The 24,897-nt window shown below is 33.5% G+C and overlaps 1 protein-coding gene across 1 annotated transcript in view; it reads left to right on the top strand.

The window, feature by feature from the left end:
* LOC108907271 (inactive rhomboid protein 1) overlaps positions 1–24,897 on the top strand; it is a 244,345-nt gene that overhangs the window by 163,993 nt on the left and 55,455 nt on the right. The window contains exon 2 of the mRNA XM_018710877.2: positions 22,280–22,759. Within this exon, the coding sequence (XP_018566393.1) occupies positions 22,280–22,759 (480 nt within the window). The remainder of the gene's footprint in view (positions 1–22,279; positions 22,760–24,897) is intronic.

Raw genomic sequence — 24,897 nt, 5'->3', positions numbered from 1 at the left:
TAAACGTGATGAAATTTAAATTTTTCACTCCAAAATTTTCAAATTTATAAATGGTTATTAATTATTATTATGTAAATTATTATTTGTTTCTAATAAATAATTATAATATTGCTTATTTTATGCTTAAAAATTTAAAAGTTATAAACAAATGAAGTTATTTTTGAGGCGATTAATACGATCTTGGTGCATAATGCATTATTTCTAAATAAATTAATATTATACTTGATATAAAAATCCTTTTTTCTCTTTCAAGTTTTCATTCGCGTTTGTTATTTTCCTTTACAAAAATTTTCCTATTTTTCTAAAAGAAAATTCCAAAACTTTTGTGCGTCATTTTTTTACACCATGTGTGCTAAAAAAGTTATTCGGGGTCATAGGTCAAAATCCTGAGATATCGCAATTCTAAAAGTTGAAGGAGTCACGTTCTACATGATATACACACATTTCCACACCACCAGTGAGGTAGTATACTTTGTCGCGTTTTTTTTAACGTGGTTTCCCCGGTAGGCCTACTCCACGAACTGTTATGACGGAATTTTCAGGGACAATACTCTTTTAACTACATGATAATTATTCATATTGATATTGGTTACTGACTTTAACTGTTGTTCTGATTTCTTTTGATATTCTAATCTGATTCATACTTTTCAAAGTCGACTTCAACGGTCATGTCTTCTTCGATTTCTTCTTATTCTTCTTCCTCTTCTTCTTGTTCAAACAAATAGACATTTTTACTTGTATTAAGTGCCTGACTATGTATATACGTGGCATATACAGGGTAGCCTATCGAAAACGTACCGCAAGGCATTACAGGGTAGTAAAGAACTTTTCGGCAAAATCCAAAAACAGGTCAAATTTGTTTCTGAGGGGGACAACTTTTGGCTCAAAAAGCATACCAAAATCTTCAACCCCCTAAGTGGGGGTGCTATCCCCTAAATTTTTTCAAATGGGAATGAGGGTCAAGTGGGGGGTCATTAGAAAGGGCTTTTAATTCTCTATACATCGATTCTTACTTTTTGAAAATCGATTCATTATTTTAGAAAATATGCAGCTTTGAAAATACGAACAATATTTTTGACGAGAAATGCGAAAATCGATTTAATTTTACTTCAAAACTTACGGTATTAGTCAAGTAAATGCTGAAAATGTTGTCCGCCAACTTGCATACAATGATACAGGTTTTCTTCAAACCGTTGTCGAACATTCTGGAGCACTTGCGGTGTTATTCCGCGACATACATTAATGATTCGTCCTCGTAGATCTTCCAAGGTATCAAGTGGAGTGCTGTAAACTTTGCTTTTAATGTGCCCAGAGAAAGAAATTTAAAGGATTTAAGTCGGGCGACCGAGGGAGCCACTCAATTGCACCTCTTCGTCCTATCCAGCGTCCTGGAAACGTCTCATTTAGGTAATTGCGCACATTGAGCGAGTAATGTGGAGGAGTTCCGCCTTGCTGGAAAATCAGTTCATGTTCATTGTAAGCAGGGTCGTCCTCTATGATATTTGTTAGAGCTGGGTCGATGACATTTTGTAGTAAATCCAAGTACATATCGCCTGTCAAATTTCCAGGAAGGAAAAAAGGACCTACAATGGAATTTCCAAAAATACTTCCCATACATTCAACTTCTGGGGGTGTTGGGAGTGTGTCTCATGGAAAATCCTTGGATTGGTATCAGCCCAGTAACGACAATTATGGCGATTCACTAAACCATTCAAGAAGAACGTACACTCGTCCGAAAAACACACATTAAAGAGGAAATTATCGTTTATCGCTCGTTCAGTCATTATTTCGCAAAATTTCAAACGACGATCAAAATCGTCTTCATTTAGCTCTTGCACTATCCGAATCTTACAAGGATGGAATTTGTATTTTTTTAATATTCGTTGGACACTTGTACGACTCACTCGTGTCGCAGTAGCCAATTGTATTGTACTCAGCGTACTTTGCCACTTGCCCCAATACCGCTATTTCCGTAGGTTCATTTAGTACCGGATTTTCAACCTGCCTCTTTTTGTTATGAACGGAGCCAGTTTCGCGAAATTTGGCCACCAATTCGCGAACAATTTTTCCAGACGCATGTTTCTCAGGATGCCGTTGGTTGAACAGTTCGGCGACCCGATTTCCGCATTCATTGTTTTTGAAAAAAAGCTTACCAATTTCTACTCTTCCTGGAATTGAGTACACCATAATTAATCAATTTAAAAGACTCGGCAGTATTGGTACTCTTCAACTACAAGTCACAAGACAGTTATCTAGCAACTTCATTAATAGTTATATTATTTTCAGACGTTGTGAAATCAGAAATGACAACGGTGCTTGGTTTATCAATACCACTATCAACTTTCAGTATTCTTTTCGTAATATTTTCTTTATTCAAAAGTGAGTCTTCAATGTAGCCTTCCGCCACAGTGCTCGATCTCCATCCTCCATGTCTTTTAAGACAAGTGATGTCACCACCGCCGTCATCTAAAAGGGTAGCAGACGTTCGTCTTAATGCGTGTCTATAGTACTCTTTCCAGATGTCCAGCTTCAAAAATTTTGCCACTTCTTACGAGGCGGCACTGATTTTATGAATACCGACCATCATTCGATAACACTTTCCACTAACATATCTGATCGACGTTCTTCCAATCCCAGCTCAGTAAAAGAACGTGGTCTCTTGGTTTTGGTATTGGGAATTTTTATAATTAAGGCGCACATCTTCAACATTATCAATTGTTAAATTGACTAATTCTTCAGAACGACATGCGCCTGCAATCCCCAATACTAGTACGAATAAGCTTTTTAAAAATGTTGTTCTTTTATTTTTGAAGCGTTTACTTCACCATCAAATGTAAATTATCAGGTGCACTATTCAAAAAGCAATTAACTTTGAAAATACTCGAGATTTTTTCGGTAGCTATCCTTCATTTTGTCTCTTGAGAAAAACACGTAACTTTGAACATTGTGACCAAAGCGTTGACGTCTACATTTTATTTGCTAAGTTTGAGAAATACACCATCAATACATCTTCTGAATACAACAATGTTTTTTCTTTGCACCAATCCATAAAACGTTGGTAGAAATATTTATAAATTTCTCGAGATTTATTTGGGAGAAGATTCAAAGAAACCTCTTTCGCACACTCCAGTATCTCCTCAGATACATCTAAATCTTCATTAGATTCTATTTTTACGGAGTTTTCAGCAAATGGAACCACAATAATCACTCAAACACACAATAATGGACTCAATTGGCAATATGGCGACTAATGTTTGACAAAGTATCCATGACTATATCGATATATCCTACTTACCTACTTTGCTTTATTATCCAAATTTGGTTTGAATAATTTCAATTTTTATATATTGTAAACATTTTTAGTAAAATTAGAACAGCCTTTAACTTGGCAGTAAAGTAAATTTAATGCTTTAGCTGCTTTAATAGGCTCGGCAACGCCTCGTCTATTAATACCAGCCGCGACATTAAATCTTGTACTTTATTGCCTAGTTAAACAAATTACTATTATTATTTTAAAAAACAAACATAAAAAAATAAATAAAAACACTAATATGATCTAGGTATATGAAACATTTTTTTAAAATAGTTTTAAGTTTTTACAGACAATTATGTACTACTATTTCTTTTAAGCGATATATGTATGTAATTTCCTCTGACATTGACATTGCTCAGCTGAACTATACTATTGTCACTGTCATAGTTTAAATTTAAGCAGAATCCTATCATGTTCCGAACGCTTCCGAAAGGAACGGCTGAAATATCATACCGCCTTTGAGATGTGGCAACTGCAAATTGTCCTCACACACGGTATGATATGACGGGATGGCAAACGGGTCTTTTTGTTTTAGTTTTCGACTTTTTCGATTTACGAGAGGGTGTCTTTATGCAGTATGATTAAATTTTTAATTTCACTAGTAAACCAAAGGATATTTTTAAAACTGATATTAAATTTATAATTAAGTACATATTCAAATATTGCATTTATAGTTTCATAAAATACTTATGGGGCCACATCTGCATCGTTATTACTTAACACTCTATTCCAGTTTGTATCTCTAATACTTTGACTACGTAGTAAAAAATTGTTTTTTAATTACAATTACAGTCCGTACGATATTTGTTGAGATAGAATTCCAATTCAAGGTACGCCCCTGGCGTGGTAAATTGTTACAGTAGTTCCGATGACAGAACTTTACTGGCTTACTTATTTCTTGGAACTTTATCCCAACAAATATCGCATGGACTGCCACTGGTTGTAACCTTTTCTATATTTACTTTTACATCGATTTTATCAATTTTTATTTCCTAGGCCGGTTGGTGAATTATATGGATCTATTCCGATGAATATGTTTTTCTGATTTGTCAAACAATAATACGTTTCCGTCCCTATCAGCAGCGTTTTGTACTTTCCTTCATAAAATTCTGCAAACAAATTATAATCTATTCACTTCCTTAACCTTTAACCTTCAATTCCCCCATCTTAATATTCCGATTGTATCCCCCCAAGGAACATTGTACCTTTCAGTCATCCGTGGGCTGACGCCGTCAACGTCAACTACTGCCGCTTGTATTTTAAATGATGTCGGAATATCGCGCTCCACCTTCATCGCAAAATATTTATTCTGCGCGCACAGCCAACGTTGATTTATTAACGCTGACTTGACGTTCTGCCGTAAATTGCCAAATGGTCGCTAAATTGGAACGCAGGAAGTCATAATAATGTGGGTAATTGTCCATCAATGGTATGGTACATATTCAGCTTTGTCAGTCATCGTTTGGAAAACAGAATGTAGCCGATGTTGCGTTTTGAAGCTAACCAGAACGGATTTCGTATCGAAATTCAAATGATATTTGACTTTGCTATAACCGTACGGGGTGTCTCGCATGGAAGTGCGCAAATAGGAGAACATTCTTAAGCAAAAACTGGGTTTGTATAATAATTGGGCCAGAAATGCTCGCTCCGTTTCCGAGATATAGACCATCAAATCAATTTTTCGATACGGTACTTAGTACTTGCGCTTGGTTTCAATTATCATTGGTGCCGAAATAAGGTAGACAGATCCTTTCTTAAAGCGTTATGCCTACGACTATGACTTTATTAAAATATTTTTATATACATAACAATAGATTTACGAAAAAACTTCTTCTTTAGATTTGAAGGTAGTTATATCTCAACAGTTCAAGTATAAAACTTTCGAACAAGTGTCATATTTGATGGCAACGTCGCACATAGCGCAGCTGTATGTGAGAGAGAAATTGATGGAAACTTTCTATAAATATAGCCTGAATATGTGTATCACTATATTCTGTTTAGAAATAAAGAGGGTAATAAGCTCATTATGTATGCAAATCGTAAATAAATGTAGTACTGGTGCTTATATTCAATATTTTTATATTATGTATTTTCCGTATAGATGAGGTCTACTTTTAACAAAACTTTGTGCGATCAGACTGTACTAAATTGTAGCAGGTAGCTAAAATTTAATCCCCGACAATCCGTCTTTGTCTATGCCGCTTCAATTTCTCGGTCCATTTCTCTTATAAGTAAACAATATAAAAACAGCATTTCAAAACATGAGGCTACTTTAAGCATCATAACCGGGTTAAGAGGGTTTTTAGTAATTCAAATAAAATTATTCAATATTATTATCAAAATATTTATTTAAATTTAATGAATAGACTTTTATTCCACACAAAAATATATGTATTTTGAAAATTCAAATTATGGTGAGTAAATGTAGTGTTGTATAAATGTACAATAAAGAAAATAAAAAAGTAGGTATATTAAAATTCATCCTCTGAATATTCTGATGAATTATCTTCGTCTCCTAGATTGATAACGATAGGTTCCACAGTAACGTCAATTAAATTATCGAGTTCCCACATTTTCTCCTCTTCTTTTTGTACATGATGTATACATCTTTGCCAGTTATCTGCAGTTACTCGTTCCAAGGAATTTTTTAACAAAATTTTCACGTCACTTAATTTAAACGTCGTATTATTTCGCGCTACATCTCCTTTTACCTGCGCCCAGACTAATTCGATTGGGTTAAGTTCACAGTGATAAGGTGGTAACCGTAGTACCGTTATTTGGCGATTTGTTGCCATTTCATCGATAACATATTTTTTCTGATCTTTATTAAGATTGACAAGTGTCAAAAGTTCCTTTTTCACCATATTTGTTTCAAAAGAAATGTTTTTTCCGGATAACCATTGAATTATATCGGCTTTCCTCCAAGCAGTCGTAGGCGTCCGCTCGGTCTGCCGTGAATGGTAACTGGCATTATCCATGACAATTACAGACCCCGGAGGAATAAGATCCAACATCTGTGTAAAATACTCTTCGAAAACATCTGCGTTCATGTCTTCGTGATAGTCACCTGTATTTTTAGATTCAAATAAAAGTAAACCGCCATCTACAAAACCACTGGCACTACCTATATGTGTCACTATTAATCTTCGCCCTTTACCTGAAGGTGCCTTGAACCCTGTTGAAAGTCCATCCAAAAATGCTTGTCGAAAACTTTTTACATTTTTATCTTGCCATACTTTTGTTACAGTATATCCCTCGTTGACCCAAGTTTCGTCTAGATAATAAATATTCCTCCCTTCGTCACGGAATTTTCTAATTGATCTTAAGTAGGATCTTCGCCAACAAATAATTTCATCTTTATCGATAAGAACTGACTTCCTGTTCTGCTTTTCCCAGCAAAAATTCAACTCTCGTAAGACGGCCCATAATTTGCTTCTACTGATTTTTGGCAAATCGTTGTCCTCTGAAAGTTCACTTAAAATTTTGTTTAGCGTTGGTATTTCTTTTTTAAAATAAAATGAGTGTACTTTTCTGCGAATGACATTTTTGAAGAAATCATCTATAACGACTTTTGACCTCCCTGTAGATGATTTTGGGGGATTTACAGTATCTTGTTCATTTTTTGTTTCCTTTAAAAGTCTGTAGATAGTCGATTTTCCAATCCCTGTCATTTTTGTTAGCATTAGTGTTACCCGATAATTACCTGAAACGAAATATTACCACGCCCATGGCCGGTTCTTATCTCGGGGTTTTATTACTCTTTCATTTCCAAACAGAGTATAGGCCCATGTGGTTTTATTAGCTTATGTAAGTTCATTTCTATTTCACAAACTTTTTTCAGTGAAAAATAAAAGACAACAACGTATAAAAGATAATTTTTGCTCCACTTTTTTTGTTTGCAAAACATACCTGTAAAAGTTATTTATACACCTAAAATACCAAAATAACTTTTTTCGAAAACTGTCATCAGTGGACATTTTCGTTAAATTTTCAGTTGACAAAGTGAGTCTTTTTTGTTTAGTTTATTATATTATTTTCACAGGTGGCAAATAAAAAAATAACTTTTTCCTGAATTTCTGATCGTAATTTTATTTGTTACTTATTATTAATTTGCAAATAGATGTTACTTGCTTACGTCTGTCTGTTTAGTGGATGAATTTGGCAACACTTGAGCAATGAAACGAAAAAAAGCATGCTGGTCCGGTATCTTTTAAGCATTATTATATTTTCATTATGTGAGGTGCTTAAAAAATTGGAAAACACCCCATTACTGTTTGCGTAACTGCCAAACTTGATTATTGTGATTATATGAATCAGCTTTATTTAACTTTTCTCTGTACTTCTACTATTCTTCGTTGACTGAACATACGGACATATTCCTCTGGAATAACAACTATGGTACAATAGCTGGAAACTCCCATTAAGTCGTTTCCTATTTCCTGTACCTAATCCTTGACAAACACGGGTTCATCCCGTTTTCCACATTAGAGGAGAAGCCACGCGCGGCACACGTCACATAAAAAAAACGTGCGAGTTATAAAAACACCCACTGATTCTGCTTTGTTCTAATGGAAACGGCGGTGATGATGATGATGAAGATGAGAAGTTATAGACCATAAATATGATAGCGGTGGTCGCGTTGGTGTTTTCCTTTATTAACGCTGAATTTGTCGGATCGCGCCGTGAGAAAAATTCAATATGCTAACGATGATGAGGAGTTACGACTCTAAGACTATGGTTTGTTGTAACAAACAAACGATTTTGCCGGGTGTAACAGCTATATTGCCTTACAGAATATACAGGGTGTTTGAGAGCGAAGGGATGTCTACTTTTGGACTTCTTTGGACTATATCCAACCGGTTTACGCCTGGTTCAAATAGGGCGCCGATTTTGAGAATATTCCTATATTAATATTAGCATAAAATAAACTGCGTATGCAGAGTATGTAAATAATATTGAAGTGAACGTCAATTATGACCTCCAACAATTTTTGGAGACAGTAAAAACAGTTTTAAAAGTAATAGAGATGCATTGCATAATACAGTGGTTTTCAAAGGTGAATAAATATCTGATAATAAGATTGCTGATACAATGATCATGCTGCTACATATAGTGCAGGTATTGAATAACATTTTACCTTAATTACGAATAATGTATTACATATAAATTATTTTAGTGAGTCTTAAAAGAGCTATAGAATGTTTAAAAAATGTTGGCTTTTAACATATTTTCCATCGATTATATATCCTTCAAACTACTCGTATTCACATCACTTTTATTGAGAAAAAAATGATTTGCACGTTTTTCTTTGTATTTATACACGACTTGTTAAAGCCAATCTTTTTTTTCTTAAATTTATGCGGTTTACATATAAAGACAGCAAAAACATGCAGGGAGCATAAAAATTTCCAAATTTTATTATAGTGATTTATGAAATGGTCGTATCGATTAAAAAAGAAGCTTCTTAAAACTTGAAGATTCTAGTTTTGAAATCTTGAGATGAAAAATTTTTTTGACGCAGTCAAAAGAAATAATGCAAGGCAAAAGCTATCTTTCAAAGCCAGGGTCATTTAGCCTGATTCCTCAGCTTCGATTAGATTTTTTTAAATTTTCGTACGATTATTTTCTCATTAAGATACCGGCTATTGAGTTAAAAGTCACCTTTTTTTTATCATCGATATCTCATGATCGTACAGCGAACGGAACGTGGGTTTTAGAAACCTGAATCAATCCTCTTCAAGGGCCTCTTAGTATGTTTGAGAAAAAAAAATTATACTCAATATTAATTTGAAAAAGTGTAAAAAAATTACTTTTTCTGCTGTTTTGGAAAATTAACGATACTTTGCAAATAATGCGAAAAGCACCGATGCTTGTAGGGTTTTGTTAGCTCACTTCATGCTCATGAGGCCTTTAAATTTTGATATCGATCGGTCAAATCGTTTTCCTTACCTTAATCGTCAGTTTTTTAAAAAATAAAATTAAAGGAGCAGGTTTATTGCTCCGTAAACATCAATTAATGATGATTAAGATGAAAAAAAAATTCTGCTATTTTTCTCACAATTTCGCGTTTAATACTCATCAAATATCGAAAAAAAAAAAATCTAAATTTAAAGAAAAAATTTAAATTTTCAAAATTGTTTTGTGTTATTTTTTTCACACTTTCACATTGAATACTTATCAAATGTCGAAAAAAAATTGTTAATAAAATTTGAGATTTTTTTAATGAAATAAATTGGTAGCTTTGAAAAAAATTGTTTTTTTAAAGGCATGAGAACTTTCGAAAAAAGTAACAATGCGTGTAAAAAAATGCATGAACATTCACTTGGGGTATCAACTGAAATTAATGCTATTAAATTTAACTCGATGAAATACGGCATGCGAAGAAAAAAAATTGCATCAAAACTAAACAGAAAATAATTCAGTATAATTTTCTGAGTATTTTGAAATGAAAAAATTTTTTTTTCAATATTAATTTTTTTTTATTTCAAAAAAATAATTTTTTCGAGATTTAAAATATTCAATGTGAAATTGTAAAAAAGATAACTAACAAATATTGAAAAATTTTGAAAAATTTGATTTTTCTTTCAATATTTGATAAATATTTAACGCGAAATTGCGAGAAAAATAACGCAAACAAATTTGTTTCATCTTAATCATCTTTAATTGATGTTTAAGAAGCAATAAACCTACTCCTTTAATTTTTTATAAATCTTTGACGATTCAGGAGAGGAAATCGTTTCGACCGATCGATTTCAAAATTCACAGGCCTCATTGGCATGTAGTCTTGAGCTAAAAAAAACTACAAACATTGGTACTTTTCGCAATATTTGCAAAGTAGTCGTTGATTTTTCAAAACAGCGGAAAAAGTCATTTTTCGCAATATGTACCGAGTTTATATTTTTTTTCTCAAACATACCAAAAGGCCCTTGAAGAGGAATGATTTAAGTTTTCAAAACTTCCATTCGCTGTTCATGAGATCGATGATCAAAACAAAAAAGGTGACTTTTCACTTATAGTCCAATTAAATAAGCCTTTGAATCGAAATTTTGGTCAACTTGCCTGAATTTTTGATTTGAGTTAGTTTGAGGTATGTTATAAGAATAAGTGACAGTAATTTTTTGTTCAACCCCCGGCCAAGGGTGAAAAAAGATATAACAATGGGGTTTTTCAAGATAACTCAAAACGGGTAAGGGCTAGAAAAAAAGTTTCGTATAAAATTTGTAAAGCATACAATTCTGCATAAAAATGGCCTGTTGACTTTTTCTTGTATTATTAAAATTAATAGAGTTATGGAGGCTAGAAGTTAAGGGAAGATTTCAGAAATTTAAAAAATCTAGCAGAAAAATGTATGAATTTTGTATTTTTTTTTTTGGATCTACTCTAAAAAATGTAACCTTTTTTTTCAGAGAAATAGATATATTTTTTAATTTTTAATAAGAAAGTTATAACAATTTCAAATTTGTTGTTCACCCCCCTAAACAGAGATTTTGACGAAAACCCCGAAACACGTCAATTTAATTTTGTCAATTTGTTTACATAAATCATATTTTTAAGTCTTTTTGAGTAAATATGATTTTTTATAAATAAAAAATATAGTTTTTCTTAAATAAAAAATAAGAGTAGCAACCCCCAAACACGGAATTACTTGCGAAATATTTGTTTTTTATCATAAGTGATTTCCATTTTGTTTCATTTCAAAATATTGATTAGAACCCCAGAAATTTTGAAAAAACTGTTTTGGGGGTCGAACTTTGAGGGTGTATTTCGCCCCGTAAAGATGTTTTTCCGCAGATAAAAAAAATACGTGTCTCTTTACATTTTTTAGAGTAGATTGAAAAAAAATATAAAATTTATTCGTTTTTCTGCTTGTTATGATTTAAATTTCTGAAATCTTCCCTTAACTTCTAGCCTCCCTAACTCTGTTAATTTTGTTGGTATAAGAAAAAGTCAAGAGGCTATTTTTATGTAGAATTTTCTCTACAACTTTTATAAGAAACTCTTTTTTCTAACTCTTACCTTTTTTGAGTTACCTATATTGGAAAACCCCTGTTATTTTATCTTTTTTCACCCTTTTAGAGTAGATTGAAAAAAAAATTACAAAATTCATTCGTTTTTCTGCTCGTTATGACTTTTTTAAATTTCTGAAATCTTCCCTCAACTTCTAGCCTCCCTAACTCTGTTAATTTTAATAGTACAAGAAAAAGTCAAGATGCCATTTTTATGTAGAATGCTTTACAACTCTTATAAGAAACTTTTTTTTCTAGTCCTTGCCCCTTTCGAGTTATCTTGAAAAACTCCTTTGTTTTATCTTTTTTCACCCTTGGCCGGGGGTTGAACAAAAAATTACTGTCACTGTTATAATATACCTCAAACTAACTCATATCAAACATTCAGGCAAGTTGACCAAAATTTCGATTTAAAGGCTTATTTAATTGGACTATTAACAACCGCTATCTGAATGAAAAATAATGGTACAGAAATTAAAAAAAAAATATACTGAGAGCTGAGGAATCAGGCTAAATGACCCTGACATTAAGCCAAAACAATTTTTTTTAGGTCATAGGAAGTGTAGAAAAAAAATTGTAAAATTTTTGACTTGCATTATTTCTTTTGGTTGCGCTGAGATGGATCGTGTTGGTGAATCAGATTATGGTTCGTGCTGCAAAAAAAAAGTCAGCGTTAATTTTTTATAAGCAAAAAACAGGTGAAAAAACAGGTTTTATTAATTTTTAATATAGAACTTCTGCATTTAAAACAATGTAATTTCTACAAGATATCGGCGCTAAAAAGCCCTTTAATTTGAATGGTCGCACGTCAAAATCGAATAAATAGTTATTGAGTTATTGAAAAAAAAACACTAAAATAAGCCATTTGTTAATTATTTAATAGCTTTAACAATTTGCAAAATATCAATTTCTACCATTGTGTAAACTAAGCGTTTCGAAGGGATAAAATTACGGTTCAAATTTGGAAGAAAAATATTGAAAACTTTTTATGTAATAGCAATTGTTATTAAAAATGGGACTTTTTTTTAAATAATTTCTATCGATTGGGGGTGTCGCGCAGCATTCAGCAAGGGCTCGTTCTTTTCGTGAAGTGTTCTAGTTTCATGCAGACCCGTTTACCTGATCATTTTTTCAATTTAAATTGTTTAAATATCGCTCCAAACTAATTGCTATAAATGGCTTAATTAATAAATGGAATAGCTCCCGTTGTAAACGCGATCGTTATTGTTTGGCAATATTTTCTTAAAGCTTGAATTTTTTGACGTATTTACAATAAAAAATGAACTTGCTAAGTGCCCTGGGAGCAGAGATAGGTTTAAAAAAAAATAAATAAAAAATTTACCCCCATTTAAGTACAACCATTATTTTTTTATCTATTAGCAGTAGTAAATAATTAATTTGGATCAAAATTAAATTATTGTAAAATAATAATCATGGCAAATATAAGTCGATTATGCAGTAATAGTGGCTACTTTTAAAAATTAAAGAGAACGTTTGAAAATGTTGCAAAATACCCACCGATAATGGAAAGCGTATAAATTTCAGTAGTAAATGATGGTCTTTGCTTTAAATCGTGAAGGTAAAAGTTAACAATTCGACGAGCTACCCCAAATTAAAAAAAAAATATGAAATTCTAAGCAGTAGTTGCGGAGAAAATGGAAAAAATTTCACTTGGTTTGGATTTGAAGACGCGCGCCAAGTTTCGAAGGCAGCACCACCGAGTCGCGAGCTCCGGTCCATAGCCGCAATTTCATCTCGCGTTTGGCGGTGGATTCAGGGTTGTTGTTTTAATGCTAGTAACATCACGATTTTTTTTAAGAAACTTCAATTCTCCCTTTAAACATTGCTGAAAACGGCACCACAAAAAGTTAATAATTAAAGGCGTGACATTTTTTTTTAAAAAAAATCCTATCTCTGCTCCCAGGGCACTTAGCAAGTTCATTTTTTTTTGTAAATTCGTCAAAAAATTCAAGCTTTAAGAAAATATTGCCAAACAATAACGATCGCGTTTACAACGGGAGCTATTCCATTTATTAATTAAGCCATTTATAGCAATTAGTTTGGAGCGATATTTAAACAATTTAAATTGAAAAAATGATCAGGTAAACGGGTCTGCATGAAACTAGAACACTTCACGAAAAGAACGAGCCCTTGCTGAATGCTGCGCGACACCCCCAATCGATAGAAATTATTTAAAAAAAAGGTCCCATTTTTAATAACAATTGCTATTACATAAAAAGTTTTCAACATTTTTCTTCCAAATTTGAACCGTAATTTTATCCCTTCGAAACGCTTAGTTTACACAATGGTAGAAATTGATATTTTGCAAATTGTTAAAGCTATTAAATAATTAACAAATGGCTTATTTTAGTGTTTTTTTTTGCAATAACTCAATAACTATTTATTCGATTTTGACGTGCGACATTCAAATTAAAGGGCTTTTTAGCGCCGATGTCTTGTAGAAATTACATTGTTTTAAATGCAGAAGTTCTATATTAAAAATTAATAAAACCTGTTTTTTCACCTGTTTTTTGTTTATAAAAAATTAACGCTGAGTTTTTTTTGCGACACGAACCATAATCTGATTCACCAACACGATCCACACCTTTTTACCATGGAATATTCTTACTGTCAGTTTTTACGGGTGATCCTACTGTAATGTCTGTACTACTTAAAAACTTTTATACCTCAAGATTTCAAAACTAGAATCTTCAAGCTTCAAGATGCTTTCCTTTTTTTCTCGTTACGACAATTATTCACGAAATTGCAGCCTTTTAAAAATCACTAAAAAATTTGGAAATTTTTCTGCTCCCTTAATTTTTTTGCTGAGTGTACTATTACACAATTCCTCTTTTACTGATTGAAATCTTTAATTAACACGTACTGTAGCTTACAAATAAACGTTACTATATCATAACTTTTTGAGTCCCCGTCATATGCGGTTTGTGTATTCAACGGACGCCCCCGCGCGAAAATAATCAATACGGCGTGAATGCGGCGCCCCAAACAACGGCCCATTTCGGCAATTTAGCCTACGCCGCGCCGTATATATAACTTAATTGATTTAGTAACATCCTTCGATTCAGTTTAATTAAAATTTAATATACATCACGCTCGGCTTTCATCCATTTAATAAAATATCCGGCGACCCTGACCCGCTTCCCTTAATGGGGAGATGTATTTGCACTGTGCGTCCTTACTGCAAAAATGGCGGCGCTAAGTCCGTATAATAAAGGAAAGAAGAAAGTTTTTCACGAGTACTTACAACAGTATTAAATTTTTTCCATCGTTCTTTTCGACTGAATATTCATCAACCCCAATTGTATAACAGAGAAATATAAATCAGTACAATATAAAAAAATAATAAATTACACAGTTACTAACATTGTTTCCTTTGTACCCCCATATTGTTTAACAAATAATGTTGCTTCACGCGTATTCCAACCATTCTATGTAGGACTAACCCTGGCCAAACTCAAGCCCAAGGGAATGCAAGCTACCTTCCACGAGCAGCAAAAGGCGCGGTGCGGAATGAAAGTTTTCACCTAAGTTTCCAAAATTTTCGCGAAAAGTCGCTAAGAAGCTTCCAGCTGCTCCAAACACCGAAGTCGCAGCAGACAACACCGTTCGATTCTGATGCAGAGCAGCCACTGCAGAAATACAAAATTCGCCCCAGTTCCAAATTTCGGAAATTGAAAAGTTTTTCGAATGTTGAACCGTGGAACTATGAAATTTAATGAAGAGTACTACGCCGAGAACATAAGTCGATCATCAGTTGCGACAAGACCTCTGTGAACTCATCGAGGAGTGTGATCGAACGTCAACTCTCATGCCTTCCAGTCCAATAACCAGCGACAGATCCTGGCCAGTATATGTAGTGCGCTCCAAATCTTATACGTTGTCTTATACCAATGCCATGTCCATTTATTGTCAATATTAAAAATGAAATAAGCAATATTTTTATAAAAATTAAATTCGAGTTATATTTCTCTATAAAAAAAAATAAAAACGAGCTCAAAGCTCTCCTTGCCTCATAGCACACTACTACCCAGGCGTTGTCCACCTTGCGGTGAAGATCCTTGGGATACACAGTTCCCAAAGCTGCCACACACAGCTTCTAAAGCGTTCCGACGAGGCAAAATTCAATTCAAGCTCTAAAGCTTCCAAATAAAAATAAGCTCATGAAGCTTCTACACAAGCTCATGAAGCTTCCATACAGGCACTTTAAGGAGGCCATACACACATAAACTTTAGAGCCCTGACCCAGCACTCAAAGACTGGTACACGCCAACCAAACAAATTAGATGGTTTATCCTATTTCAAGGCAACTACCCGCCTCCGATAAAGAATTTAGGTGGACAGAATCATGTTCCTCGAAATGGCAAATATGCACACAAACAAGAGATAAAATAAGGTAGATCCGCGACATGGTACCCAACCTAGGACCCAATTGTCCGGACAACGAAACATCAGTCTTATTGAAAGACGATAGGATCTAGTAATTTGTGGAAATACACTTTTAGAATTAACCACAATTGCAACAGTTTTTTTTTTTATAATACCAGTGACAAAATCGAACACTTACAGGAGTTCAGGATTGTAAAATCTAAACACTGTGTATGCGGAACGAATAAAGGTAATTTTTGCGTAACGTAGCCAATGCCTCTGAAGCGTTTTGTGGACATTCAATGTAGATATGGCAACAAGTACTTTTACTAACTCAATAATTAAGTACACCGGCCTCAAACGTATTTATTTTAAATATAAATCTCGTTTATCAAAAGATTGTCAAGGTTTTGTCAAAAACTATTGTTTTATTTTTTTTATTCCTACAAGACGTCTTGTATGATTTCCCTGGATGTAAACATTAGCTTACGATTTGTCAATAGAGTGATTGGGATTACGTCCAATGTATTGCAGTTTTACACTTCAGCGATTATTAGCCCCAGGTTAGCAACACAATAATGCATGATAGAACTGCTAATATACTTAGATGTAACCAAAGTTCCTAATTCTAAAGCTTACAGTAAAGACGTCACTATTTCCCCGTTTTAATATTATTTTATCTACGATTGTGTCACAAGCGACAGTTTTTTACTTAATTTCCATTGTAAAAAATTTGCGTTTACAAGAGCCTGCAATAAAACTTTTTATTGCACGCAAATTTCTGACATATTGAAAATCGCATAACATTGGAGTTTTTTCTTATTATTATGATTTGTACAATCCATTCCCTAGTCATAAATTCGCCCTCTACCTGATGTGTCTTGGAAAACTTAATTTCCACGCTAAATTCACTTATAACGCTCTGAAACATTAACATAGTCTCATAAAAATAACCAAAATGTAGAAGTTCGACATTTTCCTCCCCACTGTAACCCCCGCAATCGTGGAATACCGAGACCACTTTTACTCGACGCAGAAAGGTCCAACCTACACGACGACACTTAAAGCACTCCGATCGGACAACCCCTGCGCCCAGCGGTGTGTTACACTTTGAAAGTGTATGCGCAAATATGTATATTTTCCTAACATCTAGCATTACTATCTATTTCCAATGTTTAATATTCATAAAAAAAATACCAATAAACAAAAGGTAATTAATTATGCTACGTATTGACTTTATTTTTATAAATATTTTATTGTATAGAAGATCATATATTGAAAAGCTAAATTAGCTAATTTAAAACAAAAATTACTTGTAAGTATGTACTTTGATTATTCATTTAAGCCACTACAAGTGTTGGTAGTGTTAGTACTATCGGTGTGAACAGAAAGACAATCATTACGAATTCTTTGTGTTTATTTAACATTTTTTAACAGGAAAAGTTCATCCTTAAATATCGGCAGGGGCGACTTATCCCTACAGTGATCGTACTTTGCCGAATTTCATCGATGTTAATCCCTTCTTATCGCCTCTATCCGAAATTCAGATTTATCCTTTTTTCCCTTTTTTCCCCTGTAGAGCAATATTATGTAAATCCCCCAACGGGGTACGTTTGAAACGTTTCTGTTTACACGGAAATATACCCACAAAAATCAGCGCGCTATAAAATGTGTAACTAAATACTAAATTTAAATGATAAAGAGAGGCTCGAAATGCAAGAAATCGATGTAATTTCAAAGTAGAAATTTTAAACTCTGTTGAAGTTATGAATAATAATGGTACATTGGAAACTAGAATATTCAACATAAGTGTTGCCAAGATGTTGTTTTTATGAAATTTAAGTGAAAAAATAAACTGTAACAATTAATTTACCACGTTTAAAATAAAAATAGCACCTAAAAGTCGCTCTTTATACATACTGTACACTGCAATCAAATAAAGTAACAGCTCTTTTATAGAGAAAAAAAAACATATTTTAAAATGCCGGTAAAATCCGTCGTACTTGAAAATAGCTGGTAATAGTTATCGTTATTTACCAAGACATAAAAAGTTCAGCTATTTAAAAACATTTACACGAGAATTCGAAAATGAAAATAGAACAGACGAATAATTTTTGCAACGGTTTTTATTTGTCTACACAATTTTGAAAAAAAAAACAAACAAGGAGTTACACGAAAGCCTGAAAATTTGTCAACGCTTCAGAGAAGACAACAAAAAGTAAATATGGACTAAAATTAAACAGAATCAAATTAATGAAATTAATCATAAAATAAATTAGTATGATTAAATTATTCATTGTTGGATGTTTGCAGTATACATAAAAGGAAACTTTAAAAATTTTGTAAAAAAAAATGATCTAACCTTGCAAGATGTAGTGAAAGTCAAATCCAAGACCAACATCTAATTTGTCCCTGCAACAAATAAGAAATTTATTATATTGTTAAACTTCACCTTACCAATAAAAAATGAAAACTCAATGTTTATAACTAACTTTAGAAAAGTAATACTGTTAGTCCAGGCTGTATCGTCGCTTCCGCTAGAAACATGATTCTCATTCAATTTTTTTTCATAATCTTACTAAAAAAATGACCCTTGAAACATATCCGCATGTTGCCAAACGTTACTAAGTGTCGAAAATTGTTTAAACGATTTTTTTAAACAAATTCGTAATTTTCGATTTTTTCGCTCGAAATAATTTTTTTATGCTTTTTGGGATATCCTAAACAAACAAGTTCCTATGCAACTTTTCTCTAAAATCTATCATTTTCGAGATATTAACGATTTTTTTGTTCGAAAAAACGCGATTTTAACCATTTTCAACGTCAATAAACTATATCAAAAATTGCAATTTTTAGTGTTGCCAATATTCTTAATTAATCTTTGACATCCCTTAACAAAAATATAGAAGTTACGCCGGCATATTTTATTCTAAAGCATCAGCAAAAAGAAAACAGAGCACAGAAAGCAACGCTCAATGTCGTATACAGGGTCGGAAAGTCCCCATGGTTCATCGGTCGTTACGTGAGAGCGATAAACTAAGTCATTGAAATCCGTGCGATAGAGAAGGATGGATATAATGAAGGCGTCTCATAGTCACCGCCCGTTTCGCCCTTCCACAAATAAGATCCACTTCCACTTGTAATTCAGCGACCGGTAGTCATCATTGTTTTCGTCGTTTGGCTTTTCTACTACTTATACAATTTCGACTTCGGTATTCCGATATGTTAATACCATCCGTTAACAAAGGGCAGCACAACGCGTAACAAAGAAAACTTTTTACAGTAGCTAGTAGATACCTCTGTTTGTAAATCTAGTGACCTTGTTTCCCCTACTGAGAAGTTATTCAAATGGAGTATAGTGCTCAGCTGCATTTAAAGTTCATTTAGTTGTTATTTAAGTATACTTTTTAAAATGACTTAAAAGACCCAAGGAATAAAGCAAAATTCCCTATTTCCCCAATTCCAAAAAAATCTATAGATCTGGCATCACTCTTTCTAGGGCTGCCCTCTGTTAACGGATTGTATTAACATATCGGAATACGAAGTCGGAATTGTATAAGTAGTGACATCTATTACAGAAAAGGCAAACGACGAAAACAAAGATGACCACCGGTCGCTGAATTACAAGTGGAAGTGGATCTTATTTCTGGAAGGGCGAAACGGGCGGTGACTATGAGACGCCTTCATTATAGCCATCCTTCTCTATCGCATGGATTTCTATGACTACTTTATCGCTCTCACGTAACGGCCGATGAACCATGGGGACTTTCCGACCCTGTATAAACAGTGAAATTTAAGTGGGCCACGGTCTGAACCCTGTGGTACACCTGACGAAATAGCTGCAAAGGAAGATGAACAATTATTAATTTTAACACACCGTGATCTCTTATGGGGCCATATAAAATGTTTATAAAATTATATTATTTAAAAAAATCTTGGAATATATCATCTCGGACAATTTACCATGAACTGAAAGTATAGAAATAGGACAGTAACTGTCTAGCATGTTGTTAGTAGTTTATTTAAAAACTGTTACAATATGAGATTGTGAAAAATTGTACTTCGTCGGTAACACGCTTGATTTAGAGTTTCCTGGGACGGTAGGTTTTACGGATTTAATAAAGTTCTCGTCGACGACGGGCAGGTTCGTTTAATTATTCCCCCATCGATCTGCTATCCTCATAATTTATTTCAGATGACTGAAAGTTAGTTAGAGGCAGGCTAGCATGACTAACTATCGGCAAACCGACTCCTGCCCAGGGCTGTAAATTCTCCTTTAAATTTTGATTTGTATGCAGGATTGCCCTGTCGAATTTTAACAAGGAATTACTACTTCCTGCGAAATCGGCGAGATCGATACTAGCGAAGATTTCAGGAGGAACGTGTCGAAATCATAGAATGTATCTACAGAGTGTTGGTGTGCCTTTGCCACATTTAAATGTTACACTTAAGGCGCATCTATAGATGTAGGTCAACGCGACCGTTTTCGGTTGCCAGACCTGCGCATCGCGAGGCGAATATAGTCCAGTCGAATTAGATCGTAAACCCTGAAAAATTAAAAAAAAATATTAGTAGACATTTTATTGCACTTTATGACGGGGAAGGGTACGTAGAATGATAATATCAAAAAAAATAACTCGAAAGAAGTGACGATAATATGACAAAATTATTTTCAAAAAATTTTATATTGATAGTCATGTAATCGATGCGTTAATAAAAATTCAACAATTGACGTTATAAAGAAATCTATCATGGGAACAAAGGGGCGAATAAGCTCTATTTAATGCAAAAAGAGCGAATTCCCGAGCGGATTTTACCTAACCCTGGGACAATTTGTTTATTTGTTTTGCACGTCACTTCTCCCGAGTTAGTTTTTGATATTATAATTCTACACATCCTTCACCGTCATAAAGTGTAATAAAATGTCTACTGTTAATTTTTTTACGTTCAAACTCTAATTCGACTGGGCTAATAAGTGAAGTACTAGATGCAAAGTTCATGAATATTTTGAATGAGTGTTCAAACTCATCTTTATATTTTTTATGAATACAAATTTTTCTAATACTACCTTGAGCCCTATTCTTCAATAATTTACCTACATGAGTTATTTCCAGGTTTCTATTCCACATAGTTAGGATGTGTATTTTTTAATAAGACGTCATATACAGTGTGGACAGGACCAGGACATCCCTGTTAAATTAGACGTACTTGCTTGAAGAACTACGATGGCTTATCCATTAAGATTATCCTTAAGATTATCCATGGCCCTGCAGTTTTATAATTAAGAATCTGGCTACGAAACCTTAGTAAATATCAATATCTCAAATTTCGTCAACTTTTTAAGTTTTTATTTCAGATTAAAAATCTAGAAGGCTGTGAAAATGTCGAAAGATAAAAACTTAGTCGATTACTGACACTGATGATTAACATTGGCAAATAATGGAGTGCATATACAGGGTGGGAAAGTAAAATAACTTCCTTGTTACTCATAATACAGAAAAAAGTTTATGTAAAAGTTGTACAGAATCAAGACTTAAGCTACAAAATTAATTTCAAACATACAGGGCGATGAGTAAAAACGGGACACGCTAAATATTACATTTTTTAAATGGAACACCCTGCATATTTTTAAACATATGGATTTCCGAGAAAATTCTATATATGTCAATATAAACAGTTTATCATTTTAGTGTGGGGTTGCCAAGTTATATAGAAAATTCTTCCAATTTTAGAAAAAACATGACGTCGAAGAAATTGTATTAACTTTTAGCCATTAACACTTGGAATGAAATAATTAGACAGAGCTATAGGCAAATGTTAGACAAAGGCTCCTATATTAGCTAATATCGATATTTTATAGAAAGCATTTTTTATAATACGATCATTTTTAGAAAGTTTAAACTTGATTTTCTAAAATTTTTCAAATGGAACGCCCTGTATTTTATTGTTCTATTGTATTTACGTGTGGGCCCACTTCAACTTTTATTAAGCATGTTCTATATCTAAAATTGTTAGTTTTGAGGAAAAAAATTCATTGCACACTGCTATTATTTTAATTTATTTTAATCCATAGAATCACCTCCCGGAGTTTCCTGACGGAGTTTCAGAACACCCTGTATAGTTCTAAAATTGCGAAAACATTAGCTCCTGGATAAAATTATGAAAATGATTAGTATGTAAACTATTTATCAATCGTAATTAGCATTAACGTGTCTAAAAAAAATTTTATGGAGGTGTTTTGGTCTTAGTCGGCCACACTGTATACGAAAAATGATAAAACTTAATCTAAAAACTTCGGTTTAGTAAGGCTAGGCTCCTTCTTGAACATAATATAAAGCTAGGTTAGGTCAAGTTAAGTTTATTTGAGTAATATACATATAAAAAAACAACTTCCAGCACATTAAACTTAGTCAAATTTAATATTTTCCTAAATATAATATTTTGTTAAAACTATTTGATATTTGGTCTAATGTCTTTCATTAAGAAAACACGCTACTACTGTATTTAAAGATTTTCCCCAATTACTATCACAATTCGGTCAATTTCATATACCTATATTTTTTTTTGCTTTCAGGAGAGCGACACCGGCGCAGCCGCCACAACAACCGCCCCAACCCCCGGAACCGGTCCAGCCGGTTCCCCCGCAACAACCTCCCTCGCAGCGCTCCACCACCCCCGTCGCGCCCGTCCTCGACCAGCCGGAACCCCTGCAGAAACCCGAGAGCGGCGACCATGCACCGGAGAACCCAGCGAAGCAGCCCATACAGCCGACGCCGCCGCCCCCCACGAGGCCGCCGCAGGTCCAGAGGGCCATATCCATGCCCGTGGCCCCCCACGCCCAGGAGAGGACCAGGCCGACGCCGCAGAAACCCGTCGGATATTCCCAGAGCGAGCGGCTGCCCAACAGGCCGCCCCTCAACAGGTCGATGAGCAGGAAGGAGATCATCAAGAACTACATCAAGAAGGAGACGGCCACCTTCTTCGGGGTGGACGAGGAGAGCGAGAACGAGCAGCAGCTCAGGTGGCTGGACAGGCGGAAAAGGATGGCGTCCAGGTGAGTACCCAGGTTGTGAATTTGTCATATGACCTACTGACAAGACGTATACAAAAAAAAAACAGTTATACATATAAAATACAGAGTTTAGAAAGACTACGAGCGATATTAAAGAAATCATTAATATACGTCTAAGTAAAGAAAGGTCCAAGAATAGATCCTTGAGGAACACCTATCTAACTGAATTGAAATTTGAAAAATTATAATACCTAACTCAAAAGTAACTTTAGTTTAAAAAAAAAACAATTTGTAATCGACATTGAAGGTCTGATAGAATCACTTAAGATATAAAATTAGTTGAAGAAATTGTAGAACAGAGATGACGTTGTGTGACATAAAAGCAAGAGAACATACATTAAAAAAGAAGACGAATATCGCAAAAATCATTAGTATATGTCATAGTAAGGAATGGCCAAAGGACCAGTTCTTGAGGAACATCTTTCTAAGTAATCTGAAATGTTAAAGAATATATAGTACCAACTCAAAAGTAGCTTTAGTTTAAAAAAAAAAGTTATAATAATTGACATAATAAAAAATCATTATAAAATAAAAGAACGATATAATCCAGTTTTTAAGATGATATATAAAAAAATATGAACATACTTAAAAGTAGATAAAATTGTCGATTAAATAAGACTAAATTAAATAAGAATAAGTTAAATGATGTGAAAACGTGAAAAATGAATGAAGAAGACAAGCACTATTACAAAATTCATTAATATATGTCACAGTAAGAAATAGCCCAAGAATTAGTCTTTGGGGAACATAGTTCTAAGTTGAATTTTTAATTGTTTAAAAAACATAGTATCCAACTCGACAGTACTCTTAATTATTTTTAATAAGTTGTAATTGACACAATAAGGTATCGATAAGGAATAAAATAAGGAGCTGGTTTTAAGATATGACAAAAAATATAAACATACTAGAAAGTTATGAACTTGTTGAACAAATAAGGTGTTACATGACATGAAATCGTAAAAATGGATTTCTAGGCGAGACAAACAGTATTAAGTCATTAGAATTAGTCAGAGTAAGAAATGGCCCAAGGACCAATCCTTGGGGAACATCTTTCTGCCTAAATTGCAATTTGAAAAGATTAATGAAAAAATTTAGTACTCAACATGAAAGTAGCCATGCTTTGTTAAAATAGTTGATGATTGACCCAATAGAGGCTGTTACAAATTTCTTCTCACTACAGGAATCTCGGAAACGGTAAGAGATACGAAGTAGCTTAAATGTGGGCAAAGTTGCATAATAAGGGGACCAACATTATGCCTCTAAAAAATCAAGGCTAACATGATTAGTTTTCGAAATATTTGAAAAGAACCGAAATTTTGGAAACCCGTTCTTGTTTCATTTCAGCCTTGTTTGAGGTGATACTGAAAAAGAACACTTAATCAATTTTTATACGTAACGTTTCGTCTCTCCAAGGCCGTCATCAACTTCATTTTTTTAAAATACGACCCTGGAAATTTTATTACATTTTTTGTAACCCTTCATGACTCAATACTGTACTGTCTCAGCTCGAACCAGAATCAGACGTTTTGTCTCTAAAAAATCATTTTCAGTGTATTCGTTACAAATTTATCTAACACTACACTCTAAGTGCCATGCCGTTAGACCCTGTGAAATCCACCTAGTTATTTAAACTATTACCATCACACGTTACACTAAAACATTATTATAGTTTTAACTCCGTGCTCATAGTTATTTCTAGGTTTCTCGAGTGCTCAAAATTCAAACAAATTTCGATCTAATTTTTTTCAGGAAAATACATATACAAAATACATCTGACATGCTTTTCCACAGTTGCAGTTACAGGTATAATAAATTCCAATCATATTATGCTTATCTTTATTTTCAACATTTGCCAAAACGGAAATATTTTTGAACATTTACTGTAATTTTTTAAAGTATAATAATATTCATTTGGAGTTTTGATTTGTTCATATGCATTTTTTAAAATTAATTTGTTATAATGAAATTAAAATTGTAATGTTTTAATTTTGACGCAACCAGGTGATGGAGATTAAAACTTTAATAATGTTTTTTTGTGGAACATGTGATAGTAATATGAAGTTTAAATAACTAGGTGTATTTCACAGGGTCTAACGACACTTAGAGTGTACGATAATTCA

The sequence above is a fragment of the Anoplophora glabripennis genome, unplaced genomic scaffold, assembly GCF_000390285.2.
Source record: "Anoplophora glabripennis isolate ALB-LARVAE unplaced genomic scaffold, Agla_2.0 scaffold168, whole genome shotgun sequence".
NCBI classification, from domain to species: Eukaryota; Metazoa; Arthropoda; class Insecta; order Coleoptera; family Cerambycidae; genus Anoplophora; species Anoplophora glabripennis.
This window is presented reverse-complemented; position numbering and strand designations above follow the sequence as displayed.